Source organism: Eulemur rufifrons, chromosome 6 (assembly GCF_041146395.1).
Source record: "Eulemur rufifrons isolate Redbay chromosome 6, OSU_ERuf_1, whole genome shotgun sequence".
NCBI classification, from domain to species: domain Eukaryota; kingdom Metazoa; phylum Chordata; class Mammalia; order Primates; family Lemuridae; genus Eulemur; species Eulemur rufifrons.
In genome coordinates this window covers 72,455,935-72,482,850 of record NC_090988.1, presented here as the reverse complement: position 1 = coordinate 72,482,850, position 26,916 = coordinate 72,455,935, and the positions used below count along the sequence as shown (strand labels likewise).

At 33.3% G+C, this 26,916-nt stretch overlaps 1 protein-coding gene across 1 annotated transcript in view; it reads right to left on the bottom strand.

Annotated features, from left to right (window-relative positions):
• LUZP2 (leucine zipper protein 2) overlaps positions 1-26,916 on the bottom strand; it is a 196,934-nt gene that overhangs the window by 83,008 nt on the left and 87,010 nt on the right. The window contains exons 3-4 of the mRNA XM_069469723.1: positions 23,111-23,173; positions 15,979-16,041 (exon numbers count right to left, since the gene is read on the bottom strand). Of these exons, the coding sequence (XP_069325824.1) occupies positions 15,979-16,041; positions 23,111-23,173 (126 nt within the window). The remainder of the gene's footprint in view (positions 1-15,978; positions 16,042-23,110; positions 23,174-26,916) is intronic.

The following is a 26,916-nucleotide window of genomic DNA, read 5'->3' as shown; positions in this document are numbered from 1 at the left end:
TTTCTGATAAGCATGGTTCAATGTCACTAAAGTCTTTGCAAAAACAATATGAATTATGCTGAACACCTGCATAAAGAATTATGGCATATGATAGACAAAGGGTGCTTACATGCCCGGCCTTCAATAAAAACCCTGGACTGAACCCTAGGCGCAAGTAAACTTTTCTAGTAGAAAAAGTTTCACATGTGTTATAACAACTCATTGGTAAGTGAATGAAGCTGGTCTATGCGAATCCACTGAGAGAGGACTCTTGGAAGCTAGCACTTGGTGTCTTCTGGACTTTGCCCCATATACCCTTCCTCTCTGCTAATTTTGCCTTGTATCCATTTGCAGTAATAAAATTATAGTCATGAGGATGACTATATGCTGAGGCCCATGACTCAGAAGGAATTGGTAACCTCATGATACTCCTAACAAAAAGGGAAACAGCACTGCAATCAGAAGTTTCACAGAGAGAACCAGTGAAAGAGAGAAACTGGACCAGCTCTCCTGCCATTACACACAAACCTGAGTCAAGATACCACATGCATGTGCTAGGATACATCCCCTCAGGAGCACTCAGAATAGGATATGAAACAAATTGAGAGCATTCCCTAAGCCACACGTAGACCTCAATGGCACTATGGGCTTAATTATAAATTCTGATTAAAAACTATTTGAACAATAAACTACTCTTACTCAGGGACATCTCCTAGGAAGCAAAGCTATAAATAAAATCATACTCATCCATTATGATCTGGAAGATTGTGTGCATGCCAAAGGCTGTACCCACTTAGTAAAAAGCAGAGAAGAAACTACTAGTCCCTGGATGAACATGAAACAAAATTGCAAATTTCTTAAATTAGTGTCAAAGCCACACACAGATCCAGCAATAAACACTGAAAATCTAACTGGCTAATGGTGTTTAAGCATAACCTTTAACCAAAAAGTCTTTTATGCTAATCTAGAAATTGTCTGTGGGTAATTAGTGTATAAGTTGAAAACAAGGAGGAAAAATGTAAGCAGAAACATACTAGACTACACAACAAGAGGAGAAATAGACTTCACAGATTTAGTTTAGCAAAGTCACTAAATAAAACAGTAGATGAATAAGCAAATGATAATAACATAAGCCTCAGGAGAAGAACATTGATATTGAGACTTTCTACAAGTACAGTATTTAAAATGTCCAATTTTCAATGAAAACATTATGAGACAAAGAAACAGGAATGTATGACTCATACACAAGTTAAAGAAAAAAAAAAAAAAAAGCAACAGAAACGACTTTTAAGGCAGCCCAGATGGTGGACACTGAAAACAAAGAATTCAAAGGGGTTATAATAAATATGTTCAAAGAACTGAATGAAATAATGCTTAAGTAATTAAACAAAAGTATGCAGATGATCTCTTAACAAATAGAAAATATCAATAAAGAATCCAGCATTATTGACAAGAACAACATGTAAAATTTAGAGTTCAAAGTACAATATCCAAATGAAAAATAAAAAATTGCTAATAGTGTTCAACACTATATTTGACCCAGAGGTAGAAAGAATAAGGAAAGTTGATAACAGATGAATAGAGATAATGCAATTGAGGAAACAGAGAAAAATAAGCAATGTGTCAAATAAATATGGTATACTATTAAGCACACCAACAAATGTGTAATGGGAATACCAGAAGGACAGGAATAAAATGGGCAGAAAAATATTTGAAGAATAATAGTTGAAAATTTCTCAAATAGGAAGAAAAAATTAACAATCCAACAAGCTAAACAATCGTCACATAAGATAAACATAAAGAGATCAAATCTCAGACATATCACAGTCAAAATGTTGAAAGGCAACATAAAAAGAAAATTTTGAAAGCAGCAAGAGGAAAACAACTTACCATGTGCAAGAGATCACCCCAGCAAGACTAACAGCTAACTTCTCATGAGAAACAATGGAGACCAGAATTCGATGTGATTCCATATTCAAAATGTTAAAGGAAAAAAAAACAATGCCACCCAATAATTTTATATCCATCAAATCTATCCTTCAAATATAAAGTCAAAATAAAGAAATTTCGAGATAAACAAAACCATAAGATTTGTTGCTAGCAGGTCTGCCTTATAAGATACACTAAAAGATGTTTTTGGCCTGAACCAAGTGATAGAAGACAATAATTTGAATACACATAGAAAAAAACAAAGCACTGGTAAAAGTAATTAAATAAGTAATATAAGAAACAGTATACAGTTGACCCTTGAACAATATCGTGTGAACTGCACAGATCCAGTTATACACATATTTATTCAATAAAAGTTATACTGAGTGTTTCTCTCTCTCCTTCTTCCCCTTCAACCTCCTCCTCTTTCCTCTCTGACACCCATGAGATGGCAAAACCAACTCCTCCTCTTCCTCCTTCTAAGTCTACTCAAAGTGAAGACGATGGGGATCAAGACCTTTATGGTAATTCACTTCCACTTAATAAATAATAGCAAATATGTTTTCTCTTCTTTATGACTCTTAATAAGATTTTTCTTTTCTCTAACTTACTTTATTGTAAGAATACAGTATGTAATACACAAAACATACAAAATGTGTAATATGTGTTAATTGACTGTTCATGATATTGATAAGGCTTCTGGTCAACAGTAGGTTATTAGTAGTTAAGTTTTAGGGGGGTCAAAAGTTACATGTGGATTTTTGACTGTGCAGGGTGTTGCTGCCTTAAACCCCACATTGTTCGAGGGTAAACTGTAATCACATATCTCTTTTGTTTTCTTTTTAAATATCATTAAAAATAATTGCATACAACTATATATGTATACGTGGATATACACACACACATGCACTGTATATAGAGAGGGAGATATGTAATTATGTAGTTGTAATAGCTAGAGATACATAAACATATACTTGTGACATATAGAAATATAATATATTTGATAGCACACAGAAGATGTGGAAAATACTGAATTGGAGTAACAAAGTAACAATAGTTTAAATTTTAATTCACAGGAATAAATAAAGAGAAGCAGAAATTGTAAATAAGCACAGAGGGGAGTAAAACTCAGTCAAAACCAGGCAGGGGGGAGGAGGGAGAGGGGGAGGGGTGAAAACCTACCTAACAGGTTCAATGAACAGTATTTAGGTGATGGGCACACTTATAATTGTGACTCAAACATTACAAAAATGATCCATGTATCCAAAACATTTTTACTTCCATAATATTTTGAATTAAAAAAAGAAAAAAAAAAGCAAATTCTAAAATTATATATTTACTCTACCTTTTTTTTTTTTTCCTGAGACAAGGTCTTGCTCTGTTGCCTCTACTAGAGTACAATGGTGTCATAATAGCTCACTGTAACCTCAAATTCCTAGGGTCCAGCCATCTTCCTGCCTTAGCTTCCCAGGTAGCTGGGACTACAGGCACATGCCAGCTAATTTCTTTGTTTTTTTATAGAGATGGTGTCTAGCTCTTGCTCAGGCTAGTCTTTGACTCCCAACCTCAAGCAATCCTCCCTTCTAGGCTTCCCAAAGTGCTAGAATTACCAGGAAGAAGCTACGATGATTGGCCCATTCTACCTTTTTCTCTCAGCTTCTTTAAAAGACAAAAGATAATATACATAGTCTTAGTATATATAAAAATAACAGAAAAGGAAAAATGTGGGGAGAGGGAGGAGCTGTATAGGTATATGATTTCTATCCTTCCCTGGAAGTAAGTTAGTTTAAATCTGAAGTAGAATCTGATCGTTTAAGAAATATATTGTAAGCTCTAGAGGAAGCATTAAGAATATAGCTCAAAAATATAAATATAATGACAGGAATTAAAACGTTATATTAGAAAGCATCACATTATACAAAAGAAGGCAGGATAATGACATCAGAGTAACAAAATAGTCATGAGACATTTAAAAACAAAAGAAAAAAATGACACACAACTCCAATTATATCAATAATAACATTAAATGTGAATGGATTAAACAATTCAATCACAAGGTGGAAATTGTTATACTGGATAAAAAGTAAGAACCAAATACATTTTGTCTCAGCATTATTTACAATACCTAATAAGTGGAAGCAATCTAATGTCCATAATCTACAAAATGGATAAACAAAATTTATATATCCATCCAATGGAATATTATGACAATAAAGTGACGTCTTAATACATGCTGTTAATATAACATGAATGGACTTTGAAAATATGCTAAATGAAATAAGCCAGTCACAAAATACTAAATATTGTATGATCCTATTTATATGAAATGTCTAAAATATGACAATCTACAAGGATAAAAATTAGGCTAGTTTGTTGACTAAGGCTAGGAAAAGGAGAATAAGAAATGAGTACCAATGAACATGGACATCTTTTTGTGGTGGTGAAAATGTTCTAAAATTGAATTCTAGTGATGGTTGCACAAGCCTGTGAATATAGTAAAACCATTGAATTGTATATTTTAAGTAGATGTATTGTATAGTAGATGAAGTATATCTCAATAAAATTATCTTTAAAAATTGGTAAGACTTAATAATGTGAAGAATGCCTGGAAAGACATGGCAGGAAAAGAAGACAAATATTAGAAAAACAACAGAGATAAGAAATGGGAAACTAAAAAATACAAGTCATCTATTATCAATTGTTTGGTGCTGATAAGACTGAAGAGATAGTTAGAGATTGTTCATAGAGAGCCTTGCAAGATCTACTAAGGAGGATAAAATTATTTCTATAAGGCTTGGAAAAGTAATGGTGGATTTAGGAGTGGAAAAACAGGCAAATTTGAAATTTAAACAGACTCCCCTCCTTTTGCCAGTGTGGAATAGAGCTTGAAGGTGGAGAAAGAAGACTGAACACAGGGAGCCCTATCAGTGACTCAGGAAAGGTAAAGAGAGCCTGGATTAACACAAAGAATGTGAGAATGCAGAAAGGTATGTAGAAGGAAAATTTTACAATAACTTTTCTGTGTGGTTATAAATAAATATACACTCTTCTTGGAAACTTCTCTCTGTATCTTATTGTAGGTTCCTCAGTTTCAGAATAAGTAAGATCACCTACTTCATTCCTTTCAGCTTTTCCCATTATGACAACAGCAGGGAGGAGTGGAGAAAGATGCGGAAAGGATGCGTTTTGACATCCAATTATACTGATAATCTCTGGAACTGGCAAATAGGAGCCTATTCAGGGAAATGTGCTTCTTGCCAGTGGCATCTGGCAATTAATGCTGACATGTGGTTTCCAGCTTGCAAAGAACTTAGGATTTCACTGCACAGATTTAAAGAGGATCGGTATTTACTGCTTTCTACTGGAGTGTGCTCAAAATCAAAACCAAAGATGTACATATGAGCAAATAACATGCATTTAAGATGAATCTATCCCTATTCATCCTCAATTAAATTCAGCATGCTTTAATAAATAGTGAAGTTATTTATAGTTAAAGCCTTTATCCTGCAATACAAGGCACTCCAATACCTGAATACATTCTGTCAGTGATTCAGGAAAGGTAAAGAGAGCCTGAAGTAACACAAGGAATGTGAGAATGTAGAAAAAATATGTAGAAGAAAACTTTTACAATAACTTTTCTGTGTGGATATAAATAAATATACACTCAGTTTAGGCACAGCTTTCAGCTCTGACTCCAGGTCCTTTTGCCAGGTAATTACCAGCTCTTTTCACTATTTTCCAAATTGAAATTTCTAGCACTTTCTCACCACCTTGGGTCATTTGGCCGTGCAGCTCCATCCCCAAAGAAGCAGAGGCTGAAGGAGCAGGGAGGGAATTGTCTGCAAAGGGTCCCAAGGTAATTTTTTTAATAATGGCGATGTATTATGTCTTGATTACAGTAACAGTTATACACACACTGCATGTGTATTCACTGAATTATCCAACTAAAATGATGGATTTCATTGAACATAAATTATACTTCAATAAAGCTGACTTTAAATATATTAGAAATTTTCCTTCTGATGGCAATGCAGGGTGTGTGGGATGCTAGAATATGAAAGCATAGAGTACAAATGATAGTGCTTTGGAGAGGCGACACTACTCAAATTCTCCACTTATCTATGCTAAACAGCATAAACTGTCTGTAGTACATTTTATGTTTCTTATTTATGTTATTGTTTCTCAATATATGAACTGCATCTAACACATGTCTGACATTCAAGGATCATATGTTGAGTGAATTAATTTCTGCTTGACCTAACTCATAAGCTCTAATTTGCAGACTAGTTTTGCTTTTTTTACATTTATGCATTTAGAGTTGCGATTCATATATTTTTCTCTAAACAGAGAGGCTAAAGTGGTGAAACTTCTAAATAAGAAATGATGCATAATAGATTGTATAAAACAATCAGTGAAAATTCTACCACTGTTTTGAAAAAACATAATTAGCATTAAAAATGTAAACTTCTACTATGATATGAGGTAAAGCCTGTTGGAGTTATAAGTATAATAAATTGAAAGGCAACAACATAATATGCCATAAGCACCTTCATATTTCAAGGCTGGAAAGAAACTGACTTTCCACATATTTCTGGGCATTATGAGAGGGTAATCTCAGTGGGATACCCTGTGGATTCCATTTATGTCCCTTCTATCTAAACACAGCAGTAACTCTCAATCCCATCTTGGGCTTGTCTAAGAACAACATGAAGAAGGGCAAACAATGTTTACCTTTGTATTTCTGTCTACAGATATTAAAAAAAATAAAATAAAATAAGACAAAAACTAGAAGGGAAGATAAATGCAACCAGCATTTGCTGAGTGACTATTAGGTTGATTCACATAACTTATCTGTACATGCACCATTTCTGTAGTATAGTATTTGTTTTTCATTTTTTTTAATTTCAGCTTATTATAGGGGTACAAAAGTTCAGGTTATATATGTTGCCCATGCCCCTCCATCCCCCCGAGTCATCACGAGAGTAAACAGACAACCTACAGAATGGGAAAAACTTTTCGCATTCTACACAGATAAAGGACTGATAACAAGAATCTATTTAGAACTCAGGAAAATCAGTAAGAAAAAAATCAAACGACCCTATCAAAAAGTGGGCAAAGGACATGGATAGAAATTTTTCAAAAGAAGATATAACAATGGCTAACAAACATGAAAAAATGCGCACTGTCTGGGGAATGTAGTATAGTTTTGATATATGTTTTGCAATTGGGTAAATGGCTCAAATGCTACACAACTCATTCAAGAACAGGAAGAGCCTAGATTGTGTCTAAACTTCTGTTAGAATACAAAACAATTGGTTAGCAATATTATAGTTAAAAGGAAGTAAAATTTCCACTTTCTTTTATTTTGAACAATAATAGGTAATACTAGTTGTGAACTTAATATGTGCCAGATACCATTATAAGTTGATAATTTACTTCTATGAACTCTTTATACTTTAATAATAACTATATCATATAGAAGTTATCATTAACATCATTTTACAGATGAAGTTAAAAAAAAAAACACATAACTTTTACTTGTTGAAACCCATACTGTAATTGGCAATGTTAATATTAAACACATCAGGCCTGGATGCAGAATCTCTGCTTTTAAAGACTGCACAATCTCGCCTCTTATATGGGTTGAACATAAAGAGAATGAGCCCAGTTGTAAAACACAGGTTTAATAAATGACTAAAATAGGGACAACCAACCCAAGTGCTCCCATTTTTTTTTTCTTTTTTTCCCAGAATATTTGAGTCTACGTCTCTTCTCACAGCCAAGTAGATAACTTTAAATGAGAAAAGTGTTATACCTCATTAAGTAGCAATACAGTTTCCATCCTCATTAAATTGCTTATTAAAGAGAAATATGAAAATATTAGATTTTAATGTGTTTAATTTTTTGGTCTGTTTTCTGAGTATAATGTACCAGCCTCCTTACTTCTCCCCTATTTTTCTATATTTACCTTAAAGTCAAAAGACATTTAAGTTGATAACTAATAAAAGAAAGAAAAAAATAGAACCAGGGCCAGAACCAGTGAGCCTGCTGATCAGTCAGAAGCACTTACATGGTGCCAACTTGTTGCTGGCACAGGTCTCATTGGCTGAAAAGCTAAGCCATGTCCAGGCCTTATGGGAGGACAAGGACAAATCAGACAAGAAAGTTTATTTCCATATTTACAAACCAGCAGGAGCTTGAGCTTTTTTTTTTTTTTTTTTTTTTTTACTAACAACAAAGAGAAGCACTACATACAAAATTGCAAACACTTTCTCTAAAACTTATTAATATCACCATCAATGCCTCTCACGCTTTGGCAGCAATCTATCTTCCCAATCTCTTTCTTGTTTCTCTCCATATGCACCATACATTTCATCAGGTTCCTAGGACAATTTATTAAATAGCGATTCATGTCTAAACCACATTCCCTTTGGTTAGACTGTTTTCTCAATAAAGACGGCATTCTTTACTTCATCACTGCCTCTTTTCTTTTTGCCTGCCTTCCTTCCGTACATATTTCGTGAGTACCTACCAACATTGGTGCAATGCCTTCTAGGTCAAATCCAACTCTTTCTTCTATGAAGCTAGCAGGAAGGCAGTGGCAGGTTTACTGATCTCTGACCCTCCCCTCAGTAATCCCATAACCCTAAGCATGCTGGATAAAGTACTTATAAAATACTTACCATGTTGTATTAAAATTGATTGCAGACTATCACATCTCCCTTACTAGATTGACAGCCTGGCAATTTGTCACCAGATTTTATTTGTCCTATGCCTATTACAAAATATCAGCTGTGCTGAGTGTTAAAAAAAAAAAAAAGATGTTCAATAATACAAATATCCTCTTTCAGAAGTCTGTATATGTCCATACTTCTAAAAGAAACACTAAGTTAAGTGAAATGGCTAAAAGGGAACTCAGATTACTCGATTTCAAATGGTGTTTCTTTCTACCATAGTGTATGTAGAATATTAAAATTAAGGGAATAAAAAGAGAGAAACTAAACCCTTTCTTATCAGTTTAATTAAATGGCTAGGTCTTGCCATTTAAAACGTGGCCCACAGACCTTTTAGGGGCTTGTTTGAAATGCAGAATTTTAAGTCCCCTCCCAGACCTACAGCATAAGAATCTCTTTGTAACAAGATACACAGGTGCTTCCCACACATTAAAATTGTGAAACACCAGCGGGGCAACTTCATTCAGTATGGCTAAAGCTGAATAATGTTATTAAAAGAGCCAGAAATAAACACATAGTCTGTAAGAATGTGTTTGTTTGCTACTGAATTCTTGCAGACTAATACTAAAATTCAAGCAGCATACAAACAAAAGAGTTCAAATGAGTTAAAATATTAATATGGAATCATGATTCTCCTCAATCCATCTAAATTAAAAATAGATTTAATACATGAAAAAGGGGAAGTGTGTAATATTGAGTTAACATACTTTCTGTGCAATGAAAAAAATGCAGAAGGCTATTATCAATATTATTTTAGCAGATTTTAAAAAATTTTAATGAATGAATTATCAGTATAAAATCATATCAAATTTGTCCAAGATAGAACTAAGCATGAAAACAAATAATTTTATCAAAGGCTTCTTATGCATCTAGGATTAGAGAGAATTTCTGACTATCATTCTTACAAATAGTATATTAATAACAGTTGTAATGGAGAATATAATCTTTCAGATCTGTGTCTCCAGACAATGGTCAATTGCGATTGCAGTAAGAAATTACATTTAGTTCTTGGTCTCTACATTGATTTCTTTTTTTTAAATAAAGAAATTCATTTAAAAACTATATTTGGAAAATGCACATGCATCCCATTAATTCATTAAAAGTTAGTATGTTTTTAGCTCAATCCCATTATTTTAAACAACTCTCGTAACTTCTCGGTATTTCGGTTTTTTGATCCTTGGTGAGAGGATGGTACTACCTGCCCTGACTGACTCATAAAAATAATTTTGGGGACAAATTAATGTGTTTTGAAATCTTAAAGCTTGTGAGATCATGTAATAAAATAAAATCAGTAAGTCCTCAAACCTCTTTTGCAAGATTGCCTACATTTTGGCTCCAAACCCCTTTTAACTAGAGATAAATTGATACTTGTAACATATAAATGGCACTGAAAATCTTTTTGCTCATTAAAAATTGGTTTAACATGTGGATGAGATAAGTTTAAATTAATGAGAGACAGATGCATAAAAATTACCTTAAATTACTCAAGAGTTTAAAAATTAAGGCATGACTGCTTCACAAAATTCCCTTGTAGATGACACACATCATCAGGAAATTATCTGACACTTTTTGGTATGCATACATGGAAATTCATGTGGCAATGCCCCTGTTTTCAGGAGCAGATGACAATGGAGATACCAAGTTGAATACGTCTAGTTTCCAGAAAAAATATTGGTGATAATACATGCCATTTGTGATGTTTGAATTTCAGAAAGAACGAGTGCATCTGGTCTAGCATGACACACTCCAGGATAACTAAATCAGTATTTTGATCCAATGGCATAAGCATATGCAGTAGGAATAATTATCAAGAGAATAACTATATAACCCTGCAAAATATACTTTATTCATACTTTACTCATGATACTGAAAAAAATCAATTCTATTTAAAATAAATAAACAATTAGAATCCATGGAAATGGCTTCAATCTGCTAATAAATTTGTTTTGCAAGCAAATATTTTGGTGAACACAACTAAGTATCAAACTTCTTTAGGCTTTGATTCCTTCATTGTGAAGGAATCCTCTCTATGTCACAGGGTTTGTGGTGAGGGTCAAATGAAATAATGTACATCAGAGCTCTGGGTAAAGTATCAATGTTAAATAGGTACAGTCATCCCGTGGAATCTGTAGGTGTTGGTTCCAGGACCTCTGTGGACACCAAATTCTGCAGAAACTCAAGTCTTATATGTAAAATGGCATATTATATGCATATAGCCTATGCACTTCCTCCTGTACACTTTAAATCATATCTAGATTACCTATACCTAATACAATATAAATAATACGTAAATAGTTGTTATGCTGTATTTTATTGTATGTTTTCATTGTTGTATTATTTTTATGAGTTTTTTTTTCCAATTATTTTCTAGCCATGGTTATATCTGCAATACAGAACCTGTGGATACAGAGGGCCAACTGTACGATTGTAGTATTTTTGTCACCAGAATATAAACTCCTTGAAGGCAGTAACATAATTGTCACCATTTTAATTCAAACACCAAATGACACATAGTATATTAAATTGGTTTCATTCAATAAATAACAGGAACATCACAAAACAATCAAATTGTCTCCCATTACCTAGCTCAATAGGGAAGCAGCTAGATTGAATCTTTAGTTGCTGAGGAGTATCGTGGAAATTGTTTTGAATTTACCAAAAACAAATAAAACAAAAGCAAAGGAAATTAAATGACTTACATTTTAAAGTGAATGTTAAAACTGCCCAATCATCAATTTTATGATAAAATTAAAGCAATAATTTTCACTTTATAATCTCTTAAAAAAACAAAGTATGTTAATGTTTCATTGCATTTATTCAACTATACAACTACTTACCTGCTTATTTATTTTTGTTTCTTTAATGAGAATACCCAGTACAAAAGAAGTCTTAATTTAATTCAACTTCTTCTTATGAAACTAATGGGAAAGTAAACTGTCATAATTCTCTTGAAAGTAAACTGTACAAAGTATTAATAATATTAACATTTTTTTAAAAAGTTCAGTGAACTACTTGACAGTTAGATAGTTCATGTTCCATGAAAACTATAACTCATTAAAAACAAGAAAACATTTTTCATCATAGTGCAAAGTAAAATAATCACATATGTGTATGTATATATGTATACACATACACATGTAAGGGAGAGGTTAAGTCATCTTTGGTATATCTTTCATAAAAGATTATGCATTTAAATTTATATAAAAAATAAAAATTAAAGGATATTTTTTGTGTTTTAAAATTATATTAAAAAGGTATATAACTATATATGGTGATTTATCAATCACAAGGCAGATATGGCTCCTACAAAAGGAACTAGATAGAAATATAAACCATATCAAAATATTGCTTGCATTTTTTCTGAGTGATGGCATTTTAAGTGTTGTATTTTGGCTTTACCTTTTTTGACATTTTTAAAAAATTTTTTACAATGAACAATTAATACTTAGAAAATTTTAAAATAGAGGTGCAGTTGTAAAATTTTCAAAGAGTAGCAAAATGGAAAGAAGGTATTTCAGAGAATATTGGCTTCAAATGGGATCAAGAATGATACCAAGCAATTCAAGTCTTGGGCAACTAATAGTCAAGTTACCCTCACCTCTCTCTTTAGTGGAGAATCTTTACTGTAGCTCACAGTCTTCCTCAAGCAAAAGCCAGCTCTCGAGCATTAATAAGGGCACTGAATTTATCATCATGCAATTGTCAGCATACACCATTATTTTTTAGGATAAAATTTAAATGCTTCAGCAGCAAGCATTACTCCTTCAAAGTCTACATTTACTAAAAACCATCAAATCTATTCCAAATTGAATATATCCTTAGGGGAAACTACTTGAAATAGAATCTTTCACTACTCGTCTCAGGGTTCAGCAAAGTGTCACCAAAGATACTTTGTAGACTCATTTTCAAAGATGTATAGGTGGATGTCTGTACCTTTAGTGCTATTTGTCTTAAGTTTCTACTGTTTATTTCCCTGACATGTTTATCTACCTAGGTAGCTGGTTATCTTCCTATCTATCTATTTATTTAACATATGTTTATTCAAGACTAAAACTGTGCACTGTTGATGTAGTAGTAAGCAAATCAGATAAGTTTGCTGTCATCAAGAAGAGTAGATGAATGCATTATAGAAGAAACTGTTGTCTGCCTCCCTCAACAATTCCTTTCTTATTGTTTTATATCTAAAAGAAACAATGTTTCATATTAGAAACTGAAAATGCTGAGGTTTTACTTTTGCATGGATTCATGACCCAGTTTGGGGAGACTTCTTAAAAAATTCTCTTCCTTCATAAAAATAATGATCCTGAAAACCAAGTGCCTCCCTTATCTATTTTGACTTTGTGCATATGAAGACACAACATGTAGATCTTAAGCAGCCATCATCATACAATGAGGAACCAAAGCTTAGCACAAATCAACAAGTTTAGGATTGTGATATGGAATGATTGGGGTTGGGAGAAGACAATAAAAAACAAACCTGGGTCTTGTTGACAGCATTGAGCTACTGAATAAATTCTAAAATTGCCATGCTTCCAAACCTGTTGTTTTTAATAAAAATCTTTACTGTGAGAAAGCTTTTTGGGGAAGAGTATATGCTGAAGGCATCCTATTTCATGCAACTTCGTGGTCCATTCATGCATAGTTCTCTTGATTCCATATATATGCACTCCTCAAATTGACATTAAATAATAAGGTTTACAAATAATAGGTCTCATTTTTCAAGTCATAAAGATTTTAAACAAATCTTTATGTAAGTAATATATGAAGGATGATAAATTAGTAATCTATAGTCAACTGGCATATTGCAAAGATGTAAATCACTAAACAGTACTAGATCTTCTCATTCTCTTCTCTCAATTTTTCTTTCTAAAACTTTTCAATTTGAGAAATAAAACTCAAAATTTTCAAAAAGCCTCATATGATCTTCTATCTTTGTGTAAATCAGCTTAATATCTATAACTCGTAAACTCTAGGGAACTTGCATTTGTTTATAGCACTTCTGATCTTATTAAGTTAATTTATAAAGAACTAAACATTTCTTTCCAAATAAACACATACACATACACACACATTTTGTTGTTAATTTCAACTGTTTGTTGTTGACGACCATGAACAGCTAAGGCCAGGGTGAATGTTAAGAGTTAAGATATCCTGAGCTCAAGAGTCTCAGCATGAAGGATTAAAGGTAGAAAGCAAATGCCTTGGGTTTCATATTTTATCCTATCTATTTGTCACACAAAATCAGCTGAGTGCTGGGAGGTGAGGGTTAGTAAGCATCAGTGAGAATTAATTCAGAATGTTCTTGGGATGCTAGGGAATATCTCGTTATAAATGAAGCCAAAGGAATGACAGGAAGCATATTTATGAAGAGCAAACGGCAAGATGTACCCAGATTCATTCCTTTCATGCAATGAATGTTTAATAAATATTGGTTGATATAATAGGAGCACTTTCCTATGACTCTAAGCCAAAAATAACAGTACTGAATAAGAGAGATAAGTCTTTTCTTATAGTTCTCACAAGAAAAATTCCAGAATTTCTCTACCATTAAATAAAATATGGATTCATTCCTCTTTAATGTGAAGAGGAATAGATCGAGCAGATCGTTGCAGTGAAATGTTTTTAAAAGTAAATATTACATATAAAATAATTCACATTTATTTTTACTAAACAAATTATCATTCCTGCTACTAAAAGCCTAATGCTCTATCACTCTACTTGCACTTGGCAAGGCAGATATACAACAAGCACGATTAAAAATACCTGCCTTTGACCTGCTCAATGGGGAATAAAGTATCTGTGTTAGTTTTTTCTTGCTGCTATAACAAATTACGGCAACCTAGTGGCTTAAAACAACACACATTTATTCTTTACAGCTCTGGAGGTCAGAAGACTGAAATGAATTTCATGGAACTAAAATCAAGGTGTTGGCATGAATGGTTCTTTCCAGAGGTTGTAGGAGAGAGTCTATTTCATTATCTTTTCTCCCCTTGCTTCTGTGATCACATAGCCTTCTTCTTTTGACCTTTTTGCCTCACTCTTATAAGGACTCATGTAGATGATTACATTTAGAACACACCTGGATAATAAGGACAATCTTTCCATCTCAACATCCTAAACTTAATCATATCAGCAAATTCTCTTTTGCCATGTAAGAGAACATTCAGAGGTTCCAGGGATTAAGAATTGTATATCTTCGGAGGATCACTATTCAAGTCTATTGTATCCATAGATTGCAGTAGGTGCTTATCTGTTCATAAGGTTTGACTGGATAGTCTTGTAAAGGAAAATAATAACAACCAAAATCAATTAGTAATGAATAAACATGGTGACCCTTCCCCCCCCCCAAAGAGGTTGTATTATTGTACTTAACAGCGTATGAGCATTCTAGTTCCACCACATCCTGGGTAATATTTAGCCATTCTAATAGGTAGGTAGTGAAATCTCGTTCTTTTTTTGTTTTTGTTTTTGTGTTTTTATTTCAGCATATTATGGGAGTACAAATGTTTAGGTTACATATATTGCCTTTGCCCCACCCAAGTCAGAGCTTCCAGTATGTCCATCCCCCAGAAAGTGTACACCACACCCATTAGGTGTGAATATACCCATTCCCTCCTCTCCCCTCCCACCTGGCTGACACCTGATGAATGTTACTACCATATGTGCACATAAGTGTTGATCAATTAATACCAATTTGATAGTGAATACATGTGGTGCTTGTTTCTTGATTCTTGTGATACTTCACTTAGTAGAATGAGCTCCAGCTCTATCCAGGATAATACAAGAGGTGCTAGATCACCATTATTTTTTGTGGCTAAGTAGTACTTCATGGTATACATATACACATTTTATTAATCCACTCATGTACATGTACCAATGGACACTTGGATTGTTTCCACATCTTTGCAATTGCGGATTGTGCTGCTGTAAACATGACTCTTAATAATAAAAGAGATTTGTGCAGAGGTTTCTGGAAGTCAAGACTGTGGGTCAGCAGTGAAACTCATCACTGGAAACTACCTCAACATATGCTGTAATTTATGTAAATATTCCAAACGACAGTATTTCTCCCTGTTGAATTAAAGTAATTGGAGTTACAAAGGACTTTGAACCCTTTGGAATGAGGCCTGCCTTTGATTAAACATGTACCCAAAAAATATTACTTGCATTTATCTTAGTGAATTAAGTAGGCAAGAAAAGGAAAGCATCTTCAATTCAGTCAAATAAAAGTCCAATTCTTAAGAAAGTCCAGAAATTAAATTTAAAAGAAATAATGTTTTTGATAGTTTAGATATTGGGTAGCAAAATAGAGGGGGAAAAGGGGAAAGATGCTCACCTTAAATAACAAATCCTTCTTCCCATAACGAAGTTCCTTCAGGTGGGCTTGGATTTTTTTTGACTGCAAGAGCAGAAACATGAATTAGTGCCTAAATTCAAACTTGAAGATTAAAGTTCTTTAAGACTGAACAATAATAAATTTTTCAGCCAAGCCAAACAGAGACCAACTACTTTGGAAATAAAAACAGAAAGCCTAAACTCTGCTTTGAGAGTAGAACATCCAGATATCCTAAGCAGAAAGAAAAAAAAGCCTTTTCAAAAAAATCATATTGTTTAAAATGTACTATTTAAAGAAAGTTGCTTATTGTTCTTTCCCCACACCACATCTAAACACACAGAATGTTTGTCACCCAGACATGGGCAAAAACTTTAATTTTAGATGCTAAATACATCTGTGCATATGAATGTCTCAGTTTTCACTGCTTATTTTCAATTGTTTATTTTTTAAGATTAACATGGGTAAATTTGGATTTGACACATATCCAGGCAAAGGCAGCATTCAAATGGGAAAGGAGGTGAGGAAAGCCACTAGAATGCTAAGATGCTGAAGTGAATGGTGTTTGCAGTTAGAATTCACTTTTTAAGAGTGCCATCACAAATATAAAATTTTCCAACATAAAGCAATGATAAATGTTTCAGGTGAATCATGTCTCAATTACCCTGATTTGATCATTATATGTTATTTGGTTGTATCAAAATATAACATGTACTCCATGAATATGTACAATTATTATATATCAATAAAAAATTAAAAAAATAAAAAATAAAAAAAATGCTTAACAAAGAAATCTTTCCCAGAAGACATGTTTGGTTACCACATTGGATCTTGTTCTCTTAAGACACAAATGATGATCATGCATTTCCAATTTTCCAGGTCAGTCTCAATTTCCAACATTCTATTATAAAGATCAGTTAATTATATTTCTAAAGGTAAGATTACAGGTCCTGACTCTTTACTCAGGAGAAAACACACACACACATACACACACACAGATAAATTACCGTGTCTACATGAAGAAAAAATAATAATTAAAAATAGTTGAGTAGGAATATAAAATGGTACAGTCACTTTGAAAAATAGTTTGGCATTTTCTTATAAAGTTAAACATATGCACACTGCATCACAGAGCAATCCTTCCTAGGTATTTACCCAAGAGAAATTATAATGTCTACAAAAACGTTTATAATATGTGTTTTCATAATTGCCAAAATCTGGAAACAACCCACATGTCCATTAACTGGTGAATAGATGCACAAATTGTAGCATATTCATGAAATGGAATATTAGAATACTGTTCAGAAATTAAAAAGACATAATAAAGTAGTAAACCATGTAACAACATGGATGGATTTCAAAAGCATTTTGCTATGTGAAAGAGTTCAGTTACTAGAAGCTATATTTTGTATAATTCCATAATTCCATGTGTATAATATTCTAGAGAGGTCATATGGATAGGGATAGAAATCAAGTTAGTAGTTGACATGGGCTGAGGGTTGGGAGTGGTGATTGAGTCTGGGGGTGACAGAAATGTTCTATATCCTGAATCATACATTGGTCAAAGCCACCACACTGTACACTTAAAGGGGACACACTGTATGTAAATTATATCTCAGTAAAAGTCAATTTTGAAAGTAGTTGGCCATAGTAGGTAATAACCACAAGATACGTATATGACTATTATGTCTAAGTAAACTGTGTTAATATGAAAGGCCTCTTTAATAAAGTCCACCAAGATAGTTGAAATATAATTTTCCAAGCACACATGGCATATATATGAGTCTTCCACTGAACCAACTGCAAGTGTATTGTGATTCAGTTTCCTATCATATCCAGAACATTTCTAACCATGCAATGTAGAAGAGTTTGCTAAGTGGGAGGCTGTGTTATAATGGTGCCATAATTTTTAAATTATCATTCAATGCTGCAAACACCACTGACTGAATGGAAACTTGAAAGTGTTATAAATAATACAGTACTGCAAAGTTCTACTTTTGGAAACACATTTTTTCATAGAATCTCTATTATGAGTCACGTGCATTTCATGATCTACTTCAGCACCTTGAATTTATACTTGTACTTCAGAATTATGTTTACATCTCTGCCACTCCCCACATGAAGTTTCTCAGGTGATCCAAAATCATATTTAAGATATAGCATCTCCTTGTTATTATATTAATTCTCTCTGTAAGATAATTATGGTTTCCATGCTCTCATTATTTTGTGCTACTGATTTCAATAAGAATGGTGTATGTTCCTTCTCACAATTTCAAGTGTATTGTTGATTGGCATTTTCTCCCTGCTGTTCCAATCTGTGTCCAAGACTTATTTACAACCAGGATAGATAGTCTTTCAGGAAAAACAGACTTTTTTTTCTTCTTCTTCAAACTAATGTTAATGAGTATCAATGAGGAATGGGAGATTACTACTACATGTGGTATACTTGATTTGCCCAACTGCTCTTCCATTCTTCCATGTAATTGATGCTCTATCCATTATGATACAGCAGAGGGCTCATTGAAATCATTTGGGATATTCATTTTTAATGCATAATTAAGCTGAATGCATAGTATATAATTTAACCATTTCTTCAAAACTTGGAATTATTATTAGAACATCAATTATAGCATTATTCAGTGATTCATTAAGGAACTACAATAAAACTTAGATGTCTTTTTTCTACATTTAATGAGCATGAATGGCCAGATTTCTTGAACTTTATCATAATATAAGCATAATTTTTAGACGTTTTCTTCACAGTCACCTATCTCTTCTCTGAACAGCATATTTCAGCCCTCTTTTAATTTTTAGTGAGTTAAAAACCAAAATCCTGTCTAAGAATTTGATGAAAGATTATGCAAAGGATAAATACATTCTGAGTGAGTGCATCTCTTTTTGTAATGTACATTAATTTGAAACCCAATTGATGCTTTGACTGTTTTCTTTTAGATTGTTAGCAACATTTTAAAAAATTAAAATTAGCAAAAAGATAACCTTCAAAAAATTGAGATATCATTTTAGTAACTTTGTGTTTACTACATAGTGATTCTAAATGAATTTCTAAATGTTATGAAGTTATGAAGTTTTCACAAGTCCACAGCAAAATTAAAGTTAGTAATATGATGATGAGTATAATAAGATGAAGGTAAAAAAGATGAAAAGAAAATATACATGATAGAGCATTTTAGCTAAGCTTAGTTATCCCATTTAGGAAGATATATTTTAGTAAGATTTTTCTTTCCTAAAATTTCATGTTCAAAAAGCATTTCTTTGATGGTATAATAGTGACTATTATGGTAGATGACATTTGCAGTAGTTTCCCTTGTTAATATCCTGACATTGAAAATTAAAACATTAGCAATCCTTTGGGTGTAAGTGGGATTTCAATATCTTATTCATCTATGAATACTAAAAGTCTTGGGCCATTGATCTAGCAGACAAGATTCTTTTTAGCCCCTAAACCAACAAAAGACATTATTGTTTTGTTTTTGATAATGATGAGCCAAATAATTAAATTTGCCACCATATTATTTTGAAATGTTTATTGTCATAGACAAAAATGTGTCTCCCACATTACCTAGAATGTAAAGCTCCAAATTTACTCTATAAATAAATAATGAGATTGGGCAAATGACTATATTGTAATGAACCTATCACAGTATATTTCAATGTTAGGCAATAAAAATATGTACAGAATCTAGCAACATACACATAGGTATTCAAAGATAATATTTATTTTATGTTATTATTTATCATTTTATATTATAATTTAAATATTAGGTCATCAAATATGAAATGTCCAATTTTGAATCAAAAGTGTAGTTTATTATATCTCAAACAAGATGCAGTACAATTAATCAAAGTATGCACCTAGACTATCAACACTATTTTGCCATCTTAATGGTAGCTTGTTTATGTCAGCAGAGAAGAAGCCTGGAGAGCAAGTGGCAATAAAAATTGCAAAAGGCATTTTCCACAGCTTGCTGAAGTGGTCCAAAGCCTGGAAGAAGTGATAGTCAGTTGGTGCAAGGTCTGGTGAATACGGTGGGTGACAGAGCATTTTCAAGTCCAGCTACTGTAGTTTGAGTAGTGTTGTGTGTGCAACATGTGGATGAGTGTTTGCTATCTTGCAAGAGAATTGGCCTGTCTCTATTGATCAGTCTTAGCTGCTTCATCACAAGAATCCTCATCATTTTGTTCAATTGGTTACAGTAGACATCTGTTGTAATCGATTGACCAGGGTCCATTGATGATAATACCACCAAATAGATCCTGTTAGCTTTTTTTGGTAAATATTCAGTTTTGGACTGGGTTTTGGCACTTCATCTATATCCAGCCATTGTGCCTAAAGCTTATGATTGTCAAAAAGAATCTATTTTCATCACATATAACAATACGGTGCAGAAATGGTTCATCTTTAAGTCATGACAGCAAAGAAAGGGAAGCTGTCAGACAATTTCCCTTCTGACGCTCATTTAATCCATCTATCCAGCTTCTTTACCTTGCCTATTTGTTTCAAATTGTCTAATATTGTTGGAATAGTAACATCAATCCTTGCTGCTAATTCACACATAGGTTAAGATGGATTCTTTTCCACTACAGATTTCAGCTCATCATTATTCACCTTGGTCTCAGGTCACCCACATGGCTCATTTTCAAGATTAAAATCACTACAATAGAACTTCTCAAACCATCGACATACTGTGTGTTCATTAGCCACATCCTTCCTAAACACTTTGTTGATATTTCAAGCTTTCTGTGCTGCATTGGTTCCATGACAGAACTCATATTCAAAAATAACACACATTTTTGACTTAGCCATGGTTTCACAAAAATTGCTCTTAAAAAAATGTGAAAGATAATCACAAGCCAAAATGTACATTTGAAAGATTGGGGATGTACCTTCACAATAAAAATAAATTAAAATAGGTGTCAAAGTGAAATGTCAGATATATCAACTGTCAAACTCAGTACTTAAGGAAATCAGACATTTCATACTTAATAACCTAATAGACTACCTAATATAATGTAATCCAAGACATTAAGATGAAGAAAACTATTAACTATTCTTGAACTAAGAGGCTAAAAAATAAAAGTAGAACCCATTTTTTTTCCTAAACACCACAGATACTTTCTCCCAAGAGGCCCCTCTCTTTCACTTGTGTGAGTGTTGTGTGGACCCTGAAAATATGTTGACTATCTGGGAATATAGCGTCTATATAGATATTCCTTATTCAAAATATCATCCCACTTGCTTACCATCTTGTAAATAATATTCAGAACCTGCACAAACCACATTTGCACTATTTCTGGAAAACTAGCAAATATAAACAATGTATAAGTCTATTTCTATCTAAATAGAAAAATGCAATGAAATGAAACACTACACTGGATCAGATCTACAAACCATTTAATCTGATTTTTCACCTTATAGAGTATAAACCTTTAGTTTATTTGTATTAAAAAATTTTATTCATTTCACACATATCTTATTGGAAAGATATTATAAAATGGATTATTTTATTGCATGCTAGATTTTGAATGTCAGTGCTTTTGATAATGACTTTTCCTGGTTTATCAAATAATATTTTCACCTTCCTTTAAGAAGAGAAAACCCAAGTGTGACCTGGACACATAACCACTATCCTAAGGACATTTTCCAGCCTTCCTTCAACTTGGCTAGGCACATGACCTAGTTTTAGTAAATAGTATGCAAGTGTGATAGATGACACTATTTCCTAGTTGGACTCCTAAAGAGCAATGTTTGTACTTCACCGAGTAATCTTCCCTTTCCCTCCAGCTGGAAGACGATAGTGACAGGAAAAGATAACTTGGAACCAGAGGTTGTTCCATATTTAGAAGATAATAGAACTGTTTCAGCAGCTCTTTTTTTTTTTGAGACAGAGTCTCGCTTTGTTGCCCGGGCTAGAGTGAGTGCAGTGGCATCAGCCTAGCTCACAACAACCTCCAACTCCTGGGCTTAAGTGATCCCGGGTAGCTGGAACTACAGGCATGCGCCACCATGCCCGGCTAATTTTTTTTTTAATATATATTTTAGTTGGCCAGATAATTTCTTTCTATTTTTAGTAGAGACGGGGGTCTCGCTCTTGTTCAGGCTAGTCTCGAACTCCTGACCTTGAGTGATCCACCCGCCTCAGCCTCCAAGAGTGCTAGGATTACAGGGCGTGAGCCACCGCGCCCGGCCTGTTTCAGCAGCTCTTTGTCTTAGTTTCAGACTACTATAGGAAAAGTGGTATATTTTAACTTTTTAAACCACTGTTCTCATTGGTTTTTCTTCTCTCTTCCTGCATAGGCATCCGCTCTTCATGGTATAAAACCTTTCATGTCTGTCTGTTCCTTATCATTCACAAGCTAATCCTGGAATAAATTTATTGCACATGTAATACATTTTTACGTGTGCTTCTTGGGGATACAATTTTAACAGTGACTCTTGTTTCTCCATCTTGAGGTATAAACAAGCATTTGTTAATAATATGACACTATCACTACTATTTCATCAATATCACTGAGATTTATTTACTATGAACTGCATTTCTTCATTAAACACAGAATCATGAGAACAAATATATTTTCAGATGAGAAGTACAGGATATTGAATATTTTATTTAAACCTGGATTAACCAGAATGACTTTTTCTTCCCTCAGAAATATAAGAGACAATTTTGTTGCTTAGCAAACAAAATCAATGAATGTATTTGTCTGTAAGTTTTATGGCCAATCCCAGAATCCTCACTCTGACAGTCAACTGTCACTGTAAAACTTTGTAGACATCACACAGATGGCACACACAAAAAAGGAAAATTTCATGTACTCCAGGAATTTTCTAGTATGAAAACTCTGAAAATCTAATTTAAAAAAGGAGTCCAAAAATTATTTTATGCAAGTAACACTTAACTGTTTTTGTTATTTTGTTCTTTTAGCTATGCAGTGTTAAAACACTCAAAAATATTCAAAAATTTAAAATATGTTTCATTTTGTTATTCAAAAGTTTGCATTTGTGTCAGGAAAAAAAAGTTACCAGATGTCTGGGTAAAACAAACAAACAAACAAACAATTGGCGCTAATATTGTTTTTAGCCAGTTGAAGTTAGAAAAAGAAAAAATCTACTCACCTCTTCTGCATGAATGCCACACAGCTTATTTCCTGACAAGAGTTTGTTTTTCAAGCTTTTATTCTGAGGAAAGAAACATAGTTTTGTTATAAAGAAGTGATTAAATATTAAGAATTTCCTTAATATGTCAGCATGATTGCTCTACATTTTGTTTGCAGATTAGACTTTCATGATGTAAGATGTAATGGATTTGCATAAATCTAGTTAAATCTGTAAAATAATGTTCCTTTTATTTAATTAAATTTTTGATGTATTAGCATTAACACATTCATTAGAAAAGATGATTTCTAATTTTATTCCATTGTGAACAGAAATATACTTGATATAGTTTCAATTTAAAAAAAAATTGTTCAAACTTGTTTTGTGACATAACACACTATCTATCCTGGAGAATCTTCCATGTGCTGATGAGAAGAATGTGTATTCTGCAGCTGTTGGGTAAAATATTCTATAAATGTCTGTTACATCCATTTGGTCTAGAGTACAGTTTACCTCCAAAGTTTCTTTGTTGATTTTCTGTCTGACTAATCAGTCCATTGCTGAAGATGGGGTGGTGAAGTTCCCTACTGTTATTGCATTACAGTCAACCTCTCCTTTTGGCCTATTAATATTTACTTTATATATTTAGGTGTTCCAGTGTTGGGTACAGTGTAGTGCAATTGTTATATCCTCCTGATATATTAATCCCTTTGTCATTGTATAATGGCCTTGTCTTTTTTTTAAATCTTTATTGATTTAAAGTCTGTATTTTCTAAAATAAGTATAGCTACTCTTGATAGTTTTTGAATTCCATTTGCATGGGATATTTCTTTTCCATTCCTTCACTTTCAGTCTGTGCATGTTTTTATAGGTGAAAAGACTTTCTTTAAGGTGGCATACAGTGGGGCCTTGTTTTTTTTAATTTTTAATCCATTCAGCCACTTTATGTCTTTTCATTGGAGAATTTAGTTCATTTACATTCAAGGTCATTATCAATAGGTAAGTACTTACTACTTCTGCACAGCAAAGGAAACAATCAGTAAAATGAAGAGATAATCTACACAATGTGCGAAAGTTTTGCAAACTACATATCTGACAAAAGGTTAATATCCAGGGAATATAAAGAATTCAAACAAACAAATAATATGATTTAAAAATGAGCAAAAGACCTGAATAGAGATGTCTCACAGGAAAACATACAAATGTAAACAAACATATAAAAATATTTACCATCACTAATCGTTAGAGAAATGCTAATCAAAACCACAATGAGATATCACCACATTCTAGTCAAAATGGCTATGACTAAAAAGATAAAAAATAACAAGTGCTGGTGAAGATGTGAGAAAAGGGTAACTCTCATACAGTGTTGGTGGAAATGCAAATTATTGTAGTCATTATGGAAAATAATATGAAGATTCCTCAAAAAATTAAAAATAAAACTACCATATAATCCAGCAATCCCATTATTGAGTATACATCCAACGAAAATGATATCAATATGTTGACTAGATACTTGCACTCTTGTGCTTATTGCAGCATTATTCACAATAACCAAGATATAGACTCAACCTATGTGCCTATATACAGATGGATGGATAAAGAAATGGGTATATATAGACAATGGAATATTGTTAAGCCATAAAACAGAATGAAATTCTGTCATTTGCAGCAACATGGATTAACCTGTAGGACATTATGTTAAGCGAAATCTGTCAGGCACACCAAGACAAACACTGCATGATCTACATGGAATCTAAAAAGTTTGATGCATCAAAGTAGAAGAATAGTGGTTTACTAGGAGCTGGGGAGGGGAAGGAAGAGTGTGAAGATCAGGAAAGTTTGAGCAACAAGTACAAAATTACATTTAGGAAGAATTAGATTTGGTTTTCTATTACATAGTTAGGATGACTATAAATAACAATGTACTGTATATTTTAAGATACCTGGAAGAGAAGATTTTGAGTGTTCTCACCACAAATGATAAATGTTTAAAATGAAAGATATGGTAATTAGCTTTATAGGCATTGAAATATCACACTGTATCCCATAAATATGTAAAATTTTTGTGTCAATTATCAATAAAAAATTGATTTAAAAAAGGTAAAACTTCATTTGGCCTAACATTTAATTGTTTATTATATGTATATGTTATTTTGTAAAATAATTTTGTTTCAAGTCAGCAATAGATGCTAGTGTCTCAAACCACCCCTGTAGATTGCAATTATGTATTCCTACTACTATGTGGGTGCTGGTCATCTTGTACCCTATTATAATGTAGCCACAGACCCATCAGAGGATCTGCATTCCCTTTGAAGTCTATAATTTTACAGTCCTCTTACATTCCTGATGGCTGCACACTGCACTCAAAGGGCTACTTGAGGCTCAGAAGCCATTTTGTCTTCCAGGCCTCAGAATTGTGCTCTTTCTTCTGGATGTGGGAAAACAAAATCCATTACCCCTTTGAATTTCTCATAATTGACCTATGTTCAAAGAAAAATGTTTGTTCCTCTGACACTTCTTAACCATTTGAGCCTAACCCCCCATAGCTGGGAACTCAAATAAAATCCTAAGAGCCCTCCCTACTGAATGGACTCCTTCTTGGGCAAGGGGATCTCAGAGAATACTTAAAACTGAGTTCCTACCCATGGTGGGATGAGGGGTCAGACATGCCTCATTATACCCCCTCCCTTGTTAACCACTCTCAGGCTTTCTTCCTGGCTTAAACAGAAGGAGTCTTTTGAAAAGGCTAGCTCCACCCCTGATTTCAATCAGCCACCTAATGCTGCTTCTCCCTTTTGTGGTTACTACACAACAACTGGTTAGTATTTCTTCCTGATAAGAGACCACTGACCACGGAGTGGTTTTGGCCAGTCTATGGAGGATGTGCACAAAGGGTTTTTGTGTCCTCTTTTTGTTTTTCATGCAAATATCCAGTTACTTAAGCACCAATTGTTGAAAAGACTCTTCTGTATACATGGAAATATCTAAGAGACTTTGTAAACAATCAATTGAGAAAATAACTCCTTTGGCCTTTATGGAACATATGACACTAGACAAACCCTCTTGTCAAAAACAACTAGACAAGACAACTGGGCAGAATATAACAAAACAAATGTTTCAGACATTAGAGAACAACCCCTGCCAAACCATGCAGATGATACAAACAAATGGAAGAGTATATCAGTATATCATGCTCATGGGTCGGTACAATCAACATTGTTAAAATATCCATACTACCCAAAGTGATTTGCAGTTTCACTGCAATCCTCATCAAATACCAATGTCGTATATCACAGATCTAGAAAAAAAAAAAAATCTATGCTTTGTTTGGAACCAGAAAAGAGCCCAAATAGCTAAAGAAATCTTAAGCAAAGGGAACAAATGTGGAGGAATCACATTACCAGCATTCAAATTATGCTACAAGGATATAGTAACCAAAACAGCATGGTACTGTCACAAAAATAGAGACATAGACGAGTGGGACAGAATAGAGAACCCAGAAATAAAACCTTCCACATACAGCCAAATGATCTTTGACAAAGAAGGCAACAATATATACTGGGGGAAAAAAAAATCCCTATTCAATAAATGGTGCTAGGAAAATTCGATAGCCACATGCAGAAGAATAAAACAGGACCCCTACCTCTCACCACTCACAAAAATTAATTTAAGATGGATAAAAGATTTAAATCTAAAGCATGGAACCATAAGAATTCTAGAGAAAAATATAGGAAAAATTCTTCTAAATATTGGCCTAGGCAAAAAATTTATGACTAAGATCCCAGAGGTAATTACAACAACAAAAATAAACAAGTGAGACTGTA